The 11,785-nt window shown below is 33.4% G+C and overlaps 1 protein-coding gene across 2 annotated transcripts; it reads left to right on the plus strand.

The window, feature by feature from the left end:
* The first annotated feature begins 524 nt into the window (after window positions 1-524).
* On the plus strand, window positions 525-3,160 carry LOC123560693 (senecionine N-oxygenase-like). Of its 2 annotated transcripts, none has more exons than XM_045352861.2 (2): window positions 525-1,218; window positions 2,240-3,160. In XM_045352861.2, exon 1 carries the CDS (start codon window positions 599-601, stop codon window positions 1,169-1,171), a length of 573 nt encoding a protein of 190 aa, XP_045208796.2. In that variant the 5' UTR covers window positions 525-598; the 3' UTR covers window positions 1,172-1,218; window positions 2,240-3,160. Both variants share the same exon structure in this region, with proteins under 2 accessions (XP_045208796.2, XP_053380016.1).
* Window positions 3,161-11,785: the final 8,625 nt, after the last annotated feature.

The raw sequence follows: 11,785 nt of genomic DNA on the forward strand, positions 1-11,785 counted from the left end.
AGTGAAGAATAATTGACACATTCATGTTTTAAAAGCAATATTTTCTATGTTTGGTATCAAATGTCTTTTCTCTAGGACTTGACGAAAACGGAGAGCCTGTTCATACAAGTATGTACAAGCATATGTGGTGTAATGGACCGTGTGAATCGCATGAGTATTACGATTACACCGTAGAACAACACTTTGGTCAGAGAACTCCATCATTTCTTTCTCGTATTGCTATGAGGGATTACCTTGAGGGTATTTGAAATGTTCTGTTCTAGTCTACTATACTACATGTTCACAGGGAGGTGCAAGTTAAAATGGTTTAAGCCGAAAGAATGAGACACTTACGACTGTATCTTTGTCACCCCTCGATATAAACCTATACTATCAATTCCGTCTAGGAATTCAAAAACTGTTTTATATGTATAAGCCGTTATGAACTGTTCCTCATTAATTCCGACAATTAAAAGAATGAAACTTTAAAAAGGTATAAAAATGTAGGCAATACTAATTCATATATATCATTTCAGGTCGTTTTACAAGAGGAGCACCTCGTGGACGCAACCTTAAAGACTATATACATTTTAATACCGCTGTCCGTTTTGTGAAGTACATGGACGATAAAGATGAATTCATAGTTACAGTAAATGATTATAGCATCAAACAGACACGAGAGGAAACGTTTTCACACGTTATTGTAGCAAATGGTATTTTTAACACACCAAATCTCCCAGAGTACCCTGGTATGAACGAGTTCAAAGGTCGCATTCTACATTCGCACGACTTTCGCGACGCTAGGGACTTTACTGGACAAAGGGTATTGATTATTGGCGCTGGTTATACCGGCGAAGATCTGGTAGTGCAACTACTCAAGTTTGGAGCGAAAAGCGTGATTCTCGCCTACAGAACCAGACCTAAAGGAGATACATGCATAATGCCAGACGGTGTTGAAGAGAGACCAATGGTGGAATGTTTTGACTATGATAAGGCCCACTTCAAAGATGGGTCATCTGCAGAAATCGATGCCGTTATTTTGACTACAGGCTACAGGAACTATTTCCAATTCTTGGAAGACAGATTTAGGATTCCAGAGGAAACGCATCCTTACCCAGAAGGATTGTACAAAGCTTCTTTATTTTACAAGGCAGGAAACAACCGACTGTTTTATATAGGTGTTCTAGAGTAAATTCATACCTTTCTGTTCTTCGAAGTCATGGCAAGCTGGACTTGCAAGTAAGTCATCCAAATTTTAACTCTTCCATAAAGTTTGCAATAGAAAATTACACCACTTTTCCGAAACTATGAAGATCTCAGGTTTCAATTTCATTATCATCTGTTTCAAGTATTTACATAATGTTTACTAGACAAAATGAAAGAAAGTCACTCTATATTAGTCATTTGTCCAGCGCTTTAAGTGTTGGATTCTTAATATTAACTGAATATTGGGCCAATTTTAGGATAAATTCATTCTTATTCAATTAAAATGACCTCTGTGTCCGAGGAGTTAAGGGTTTTGACTTTGAATCATTTGTCACTCACGGCTCTAGATATGAAACCCCGCTTGGGGAGTTTAATTCATTCATCAAGCATATTGATTCTACCCAGCTGCTACTCTCGAAAAGCTAGAAAGTCTCATATACCATAAAACTATGTCTGTTTGAAGTTTAAGTAGAATAAAGAATTAATCAGAATTATTTTAGTCGACAGTACGTGAACGGGCATATGGATTTGAATTTACGTAATGAGCATGTATGAATAATATCATGAATACTAGTAGTTATAACGATAACTGTGTCATGAATAGTTTATCAGTGTGCCTGTATAAGACAGTCACTATGCTGACACTTAACATAATCTATATATATATACACCTTGTAAATTAGTAAATTAAGGCGATACATTCTTCAAATAATGCTGTAGTGTAAAAGATGTATTTGTGTTGTTTTCTTTTATTTATTTAGAAAATATACGCGCAATTGTGTTATCTTCCAAATCTGTGTATCATTTTCTGTACTGCTGAGTTTGTATGTATCAGCTTCTAAAACTAGTGCTACAGTACATAACATTAAAACATCTAACCTAATATGTTTTGACAGATGCCATTGCAACTTGAGAAACAATCAAATTAACCCGTTCAAACTTTGAAACTTAAGAACTATGTTTGAGCGTGACGGGAGACGAAAAGTGCATCAAGGAAGGACAATTATCCGAAGACTGTTATTATAACATATTTTATGACATATTTGTTTTACAGATATATCATGGGGCAACTACCAGATGAACCAAAAGAACAAAAAGAGATGGAAGCCGATTGTCATAAATGGATTGATCACCTGAACGCAGTCACATCAGAGGCGGATTTCGCTCGTTTTCAAACAACTCTGATATCACATCTAGCAGAGCTATCAGGTTATAATAACGATGTCGCAAAGAGAGAAGAGATCCTCCAGCAAATGTTAAGAGACAGGAAAGACAGTTTAGGCCTTGCCAGTTTCAAAGACAGGTGTTTTACTAGTATCTACAGCGGAACAGTCGCACCCGAACAGACTCCATACTTGCAAAATTTTGATGATAGCATCGAAACATTTCTTCAGTGCAAGTAAAGAGTGATTAAAGTAAATTTATATGACTATTCAAACATTTTTTACTCGGATTAAACATATAGCTCAGAACTTCTATGTTGTCATACTTGGTAGATTATAGAGATAATTGGAGCCATGCTGATTTTATCAATATATCGAATATTTGACAAGTTTTTAAATTGTGTTTAGACGCTTTATTTTCCTATGAAAGCACTTGTCTTATATATATGTACTTGTAGTTTTTTCAATACTTTTAAAATAACTTTTGTAATTGTAACATATACGAGGAACTACCGTATTTGAAAGATTACCCACCACTGTGAGCTCATGTGTCAATGAGCCGAATTCTGTCATGCAGGAAGCAACCCAAGCAAAACCAAAAGGACTTCTTTGACGGTTAAGAATTGTGCGTTTGCAGTTCCTTTACCATTTCTAAACTCTAACTGATCTCTCCGCAATCTCTATATTAAAATTTCCAAAGTTTATGGAAGGTTTATACTATGATATATACTCTATGTCAGTATTGATTGTCACAAAGTGTTTATCAACAAGTGTCGATCAGGTTCCTTCATGTTAGTAACACAGTATTGTTCAATTATAGTCTGTGTTACTTTATCACATTTTGAATAAATGTCCATTTTCCTTCAAAAATTAGTATGTGTTTTATTTTTTCTCAACTCCCATAAAATTTCAACCTAACCTGTGATTTTAAATCCAACTTTGAACAATAGATATAATTATTTATAAAGTACTAAAACAAAATGTAAATCAAAAAAAAATTCTAAGACTATAAATGGCAGTGTCAAAACATATATTTCCGTATATAAAATCCTAGCTTTTAGGAGTTTAAGCCTGAGAAATCCATTTTTGGTAACAAGTCTAAGTTTTATTTCATAGTTATAACAATTATAAACTATCCCGCCATTGCTCTGTATTGTGCCATAAAATCGTGCGCGACGTTTTGTTTCTAACATTAATGGCTGAAACCATATGGATATTTTTCAGTATTACATAAGTCATGCGCACATCTATTTTGTAAATAGTAGCTTATTCGATTGAGCATATGTAAACTACATAAAAAATATCTCCTCTACAAATGTAAATGTCATAAAACTTATATTCGCCATTTCCCGCAAATTCGCAGGTATTAGATTGTTTAACCACAATAACAAATTCACATATCGAGAATACAATGTATGTATGACACCCAAATGTAAAAATAATAGATGATCACAAATGCGAAAATGGTTACAAATATGAAAAAAAATGTTACATTATGTAAAAGCATCCCACAAACGTGAATCCTAGTTGTTCTAAATGTAAAAATGACGCTAGCTGGTCACACATGCCATGATAATGCATCACAAATGTAAAATACATTGTTTTGGTCACAAATGTGAGAAATTTACTCCTAAAAATGTAAAACCGATTTTGAAATTTGAAATCTTATGGTAAAAATCAAGGTAGTATACACCAATGGGCGAACACTTACTTCAAAACAGGTCTGCATGTCCATAAAAGACAGTTTGAAAGGACGCGAAGCCGATTCGTATAAACGCGAAGAATAGTAGTGATAGGAAAATTGTGGTAGATAACGTAAAGCTGAATAACACGTGCGACAATTTTACAATTTGGCATGTTACTTTTTTTTAATTCCCTTCGAAGTTTACTGAGATATTAAATGATTCGTTATATATAGAAAACGCTCCCTTGTCCGCAATGCGAGCATTGCATTATGGTATAACTACTGCATGTTCTATTTATAGAACACGGGAGTGTGCTATTAGATGATCAGAGATTAATCTAAAGGGATTCTGAAGGAAAAACAGCACGCGACTGCGGTGATATGCTTAATTATTATGAATTAACTCGAGCTCACTTCCCTGAAGAAATATTTTACCACGTAACTTCAAACCTTTATAAAATGGAACAAAAAGCGGAAAGCTGACACTTTTCTTAATCGTGTAAAGCCATAATTATAATTGTTGTTTATAATGTCAGATTTCTACATACAGAAACAAACATTCTTCTTGAACGCAGAGAATGTTTCAAAGTTTAACGAAATTGTGGTTTAAACTCCAAAAATTAGTTTAATTAATTTAATCTTAAAACTGATGTGTGAAAAATACAATGTATTTAAATTAAAATAACACTGAATTTTTTTTTAAAAAAGGCCGACAACGAAGTTACATTTAGTATTCCGAACTTTTAGATAAAACTGCAGAAAATCATCTAGGTTTAACATGCATTTAAATGGTGAAGAACAAAGAAATATCAGAAACAAATATTTTCAGGCAACATTTTACAGTTTCGACATACTATTTTCATTAAAATATGTCCTAGTTTTATTGTTCTAAATACTCTGAATCAACAAGGCAAATATCATGTAAAAACTACATCTTTCTCTCTAGGTAAGATTTAGCCATTTTCACGGGGCGAAAAGTAACATTAATGTAGATATATTCCATTTAAAAACAGATGCAGGCAATAATTAATGGAAGAACTTTTGTTTTCAACAAAAACTTCAACAAATGCTTTCCCAGATTTTCACTGAAAGGACGAGTTAAACTGTAAGGCGTAAGTGTTTGAGTAATAGCAGAATAACCTACGGCATACGCTTCGACTGGACGACAGCATAAGATAAGTTAAAACATTGTCATGACGTCACTCCTTTGTTCTCGCTGTACTGTATTTTTAATATTGGACTGCTTTCAATGGGACTTAGTACAGTATGTTCCACGTGGAGTCCAATATTATTTTAATATTGGATTGTGTATTTAATATTTGACTGCACGAGGAAAACGACTTATATACAGAATCAATGTCTTCGTGTAGTCCAATATTTATCAATACATGTAGCTTTATTCCATATAGAAATATTGTAATCAAATGAAAGCAGTCCAATAAAATAACACAATATTGATAATAAAAAGGAAAATTAATATCAAAATTAAATTTTATGTATAGATCTAGATGCATAATATATATGGACAAAATCGCAAAATTTTAAAAATAGCATTATACATATATGTATTCTGCATGCGTCAACGTAGTCCGCCTAAAGGACGACTTCCTAGAGCAATAATTTATTCAATATTGTTCACGTTTCCAGTTTTAAAAATTGTGCAAGAATTTATTGCTCTCCTTTGAAAAAGCACTTTTATAAGACCAATCATGATAGTTCTTTTAGGCCGTACTGTCAATGGCCTTTATGATTTTGTTACGTTTAAATGAAATGTCATTAATACTTTTCAAGTAATGCTCCGGAAAAAAACCTTATTTTGTATAATAAAGGGAGATAATCCAACAGCTAGGTAAGGTAGAGCTATGGTTCTTTGACACTGCTCTTTGATTGCTCTATGATTATGTGAATTTTTAATAAAATACCGTTAATACTTTTTAAGTTATACGACGGGCGGACGGACGGAAAGACGGACAAAGTCTCAACCAAAGGGCTCGCCTTTCGGGAAGCATAAAAATAATAGTAATAATAATTTACGATATACGAAAATTAAGTGAAGCATTGCATCATCGTATACATAGCTCATATTTTGTTATGTCACATTCCACATTTTCCGAATTTATCCGTTCATCTGTACATAGGAAAAACTAAACAAATGCTTGTAAACACGTTAATTTTCATGTAAACCCCTGAAAATGATATGAGCCGCACCGTGAGAAAACCAACATAATGCGTTTGCGACCAGCATGGATCAAGACCAGCGTGCGCATCCACGTAGTCTGGTCAGGATTCATACTGTTCGATAACAGTTTCTGATGGCATTAGGCTTTGAAAGCGAACAGCATGGATCCTGACCAGACTGCGCAGGCTGGTCGCAAAACCAATATGTTCAGGAGTAGGAAAGTGGAATATTTACAGATTATCTGTAAATTTACAGATTATCTGTACATTTACAGATAATCTATAAATTTACAGATTTTTCAATCTGTAAATTTACAGATCAAGTGTTTGAAAACTGCTAAAATTATATTTAGACACAAAATCGCAGCTTGAAATAAATTGATTTACTTATGGTATGTATAAATAAAGGTCAATTGTAACTTTCAGTCACTTCTGTTGACTTTGATTTTTCTTAAAATGCCAAAAACTCAAAGTCAACAAAAATGGCTGAAACCCACAAATGACCTTAATTTATGCATGCTTTAAATAAACCAATTAATTCCAAGCTGCGGTTTTGAGGATAAACCCTACGTAGAATAAATTGCCTTCATTCCTTGTGTTTGGAGCCAGTGTGAAGCATTTGCTCACATTTCTGTGAGACTGCCTATTGGAAAAGAAAAAGAACTGCAATTAAGGGACACATGTACTTGCATGAACCTTAGTTTTGTCGAAATATCTTTTAATTTTGTACTCGTATATTCTGTTTTATTTTATGCTTTTTTATGAAATACTGAGATTTTAGTTAAAATAAATCTAATAGATTCAAAGTGAATGATATCAAATATATTTTTCAGTATTCCAATTGGAACTACATTAAACATCCATTGTAATAATAACATAAATACGAGTAGCTTCGAATGCATCAATAAAATTCATACTGAAAGCAAGTTTTCCTTAGTTTTCAGCTTCCGCCTCGCCACTATGCGTCGTTTATTAACCAGTTAAAAGGAACGAAAATAATATGATTTTGACTTACCAGTAGCTGTATCCGATACTATATTAAAATGTCTGTTCTGTAAGTTTTCTTGCACTAAATTTGAAGATTTTCGGGCAAGTTCATGTACAACCCAACAAAAACTGTCATTGAACTAATAAATCACAACAGTATATTGCCAGGCGTGTAAACAAACAACCCATTTTCTCATTTAGTGCACATGTAGCATTCATTTTCTCTAGCTGTCCGATTCCAACTACGCTTTAACTGTTTAAGTGAAACATTTTCCTAATCCGCCATACCCTTGTAAATTTTAACACAAAGAACGTTTCCTTGTACACACTTAAATAAAAAGAACATAATCAATTTACCCTTGCCATGAATTAAAAAAAATCCAGTTTTTTGTTTCTAAAATGTCACAAAATTTATTTCCTCCCGCCGCCACTCATGAGAATACTACTGCTTATTCCGTACATCAGTGTACATGTGTAAACACAATAGCATCACGAGAATCCGGGGCTAACGAAAGTCCAATATTACGAAGGCGAAAAACCCGAGAAAAACGCAGTCGTGCATTATGAGAAAAACGTGCGTAAAATAGTCATGAGGATCTACAGAGTATTTTATAATTATATAGCAACTGTTATTAAATGCGGTAAAATGAATAAAAACAGAATTCTTTTAAAAATATTTTACGTCAATGGTTTATACGTAATTTTTTATTGATTATGTTATTAAAACAATGTTTTAAGTAAGATATAAGCCTCTAACGCGCTTAACGCGCTTCGGACAGTCCAGTATTTTACATATTGGATCGTTTTCGTCTTATATCCTATACATAAATGCCGCATTCCAGTCCCCGTATCAGTTGTTCCAGAAATAACCAAAAATGATTTTACGAACATGATTTTGATGAAAGCCTTGTTTATATCAATTACTGAAGTTTGAAAATGAAAAGGGTTTGAGACACAATATCGTATTTTTTACAACAAAGGCAAGTAGGATATAATCATATGCGTTTGATTACCCTTTAAAAACTGCTTCAGATGTTTTGCCAGCTTATTTACAGTAACAAGTATTTTTAACAAGCCGATGATAAAATGAAATATCACTTACTGCTTGATAGTGAAGATAAAACTGTTTTGCTTGTATCAAAATGTCACATTTATGAACAGGGATTGTAGGGTCTGACAGGTTGGAATAGTAAATGTGCAATCATATTAATGCCTATCCTTTAGGAAGAAACCGTACTTTTCGGTTTTAACCAGCTGAAAACCATTTCACACTAAGTTTGTTTTGATTAACGCGAAGTATCCGATACTGTCCGCAACTATTCAACCTTATATTTAATACCAAAAGAAAATTAGTAACAGACTGGAAACTGCGATAAGAGGCTAAGACTTGGATGTTTTTACTATCTGACAATTTTATGAAATTGAATGTAACAGTATACTTGGTGTATCCAGTCAAGCTTACGCCAAATTCTGTTTCCCTACAATGTGAAATATTTATTTAACTTTGTTTCTAAAACCTCAAAAAAGATTAATTGAATAAAAACAGTTGTTTTATGACTGTATTACTAAAATGTTTTCATGAAGTTCATATGGTGGAAAAAGTAGGTCACTTCTTTTTTTATGAGTTTGCACACTGGCCTTCCAATCCTGAGGTCGGGGGCTCGATCCCCGGCAGCTACTCGGGAATTTTCAGAAACGTTTTTCAGTGTTTCCCACCCAACTAGAGGTGTACTGTTCAGGAACCCAGGCAATCCTTGCGTGTATCAGTGCTATACACTGGACACGTTAAAGAACCAGGCTGTCTATTCGCAACGAGCTAGGCTAAGTTAGCCGGACAAGCCTGTATCTGATTTCTGATCTCTCTGTCGTGGGGGCTTTGTCTCACTCTGTCCCTCTGGTCAGATCGCTCTGTGTCTGTACTAGTAGAGGATGAATTATGCGCCATGTGTGGCTGCATTTGAACTATGTAAAGCGCCTTAAAACGTGAAATCGATCATGAAAAGGGCGCTATATAAATCTGGTATAATAATAATAATAATAATAATAATAATAATAACGAGTCTTAAATAAATGCAAATACGTTTTTCACCATATTTCAAAATAAATACTGACGGCTTGTAACAAAAGAAAATTAACAAGCAACGTTCAAAATGCTAAACTGTTCAGTCTGCAGCTGTAAAATAACAAATCAACAAATCATAGTTATGCAAATTCCAATAAACAACGATTATGCATGGTTAAATATAAACATGTAGTTTTTTTATGTTTGCCAAAAACTCAACTTCAATATCTTCAATATCTGCTTTCCCCTTGGACGTGCATGATATGATGCAAACCTTTGCCGAAATTTCCGAAAATGGTTGTTATTCAGCTTTGCGATATTTACCATATTTTTATCACTACAGCAGCTTCGCGTTTATACGAGTCGGATTGACATTTTTTTTTCAAAGTGTCTATTCACGTCAGTGATGTAGACATGGTATATGTGTAGACCTGTTTTGAAGCAAGTTTTCGCCCATTGGTGTGTACTATTGTTTTTACTATCAAATTTCGAATTTAAAAATCGGTTTTACATATTGTATAAATATATTTTGACATTTGTGACCAAAATAATGTTTTTTCATTCAAGACGCTTCTTAGGACATATGTCATATTTACATTTAGAACAACTAGGTTTCACTTTTGTGGAATGTTTTTACATAATTATGTAATAATTCGGACCACTTTTACATTTGGGAGTCCTACAAATATTTCAAACTCGTTAGCCGTTGAAATACAGAACGTATATTTTCAGAAAATGTTATCGATTCTGCTTTAAGGGGACGCATATTGCTACATTCACAGTTCATACAGAAATGCGGAAGGGGTACATATTCAAGAAATCGATGGTGGGAAAATAAAAAACATATTCCTAAACTGATATAATACTGATGGACACCTGTAATATTCAGTATTTTGTGGATAAGGATGTGGTACTATGAATGTAATAGGAAAACAGAGGTCTTTGTGAAAGTACATTCAACACAAAATATTAAGCGTTTGTATAAGGAAAAAACAGGTTTTTTTACAATAACAGTGTTCCAAATAATGTTGAAGGGATGAGATTTTCTTTCTAACACACCAGTTTTGCTTAAACATGTAAAAATTTTAACGCCACGTCATTTCACCTCGGCATGGACGCCATATTTCTCATTGATAAAAAATGTAAACAAAAAAATCAGAGTGGGATTAGCATTGCAAGGGCATAACATGACATTCTACACAATGAATACCTTAGAACAGATATCTAAGATGCTACACAGGTCAGGCAGGTTAAATGCATAATGTCGATCACTTGAAATTCATCTTGCAGAGGTGGTTAATTTTAGTTTATTTACTTGGTTTTTATTTTTCCCACGACTTCTCGGCGATTCACTGCATATGTATTACTGCGCCGGACGAAAGGTAACTCTAATAAACAACGGGAGACAACTTAGGTGTCAACACGTATACGATTTTTAAAAAAAAACATGTCGATGATTATAATTTCCTATCAAATAATGAATCCTATTCAGATATTCGTCTTTAACATTAGAAAATTATTAATTTCTGTGGACATTTGTCAAAAAAAATATTACTTACAGTGGACTACTTTGCGCATCAAACTGGTTTCCGCTTCAGTTGTGAGGCACTTCCGTTATACTTTTTGACAACAATAACAAAACACAAAATGAATCAATAAAGTCACTTATAAACCGACTGCTACTTAAATCAGTGTTAGTAAAGTTGTTGTTACAACAGTATACATGTTCGTTACGTTATAAGATAGTTTATCTTGAACTGCATAATCCATTATTACGTTTAGATGATATTGCATTTACAACTTAATTGACCCCGTTTTTTTACGTGAATGACAGCATTCTCGTGCAAGTCGTGCAAACAGAGTTATGAAAAGTATGGTGGAGAATTCAAGGACAAATTATAAATGTCATTAAAGTGAGGATAACTGTATATTCGTCCAGTTTTGATCATTGACATTCCTGCTGTGTATTAGTAACTTTTGTGAACAAAATTAGAATGTTACTTTTGCACATATTCACATTGATTGGACCTCTCAACCAAATTTCATACCTTATTTTAGGGATTTTTAAGACAATTCATTTTCAAAAGTTTGTTGAATGTGTTTTGATATTTAAGTGCATTGTAGTTCATGAATACCAAGTTAAAAATTAATAATGGCAACATTTCTAGGCCCTTATTGTAAGCCACTAGACTTCTGTAATGATAAATCTTTAATGTATTAAGGGAATATACTCTTTTAGTTTAGGAATGTGGCATTCCTTGACCACCATATCTTTTCTTATGCACTACTTTGTAAACAAACTAAATAATGTGTTTTAGCTTACATATGCGAAATGAAAAGCAAGACAGTGAACTTATTTCACATTCTTTCTTTAAATTAGGATCTGTAGGACATTGATAAATATTTGGACAAGGTGATGCACTATTATTTTCGCACCAAAAAATCTTAATTGTTGACTTTGAATGTACACAATAAGTCTTATGTAATTCAACAATAACTTTCTTGTTTCAGTTTTTCTCACTTTTA

Source organism: Mercenaria mercenaria, chromosome 15 (genome assembly GCF_021730395.1).
Source record: "Mercenaria mercenaria strain notata chromosome 15, MADL_Memer_1, whole genome shotgun sequence".
Taxonomy (NCBI): Eukaryota; Metazoa; Mollusca; class Bivalvia; order Venerida; family Veneridae; genus Mercenaria; species Mercenaria mercenaria.

Coding starts and splice junctions, on each gene's coding strand:
- LOC123560693 (XM_045352861.2), top strand. CDS start 599: ATGGACGATAAAGATGAATTCATAGTTACAGTAAATGATTATAGCATC.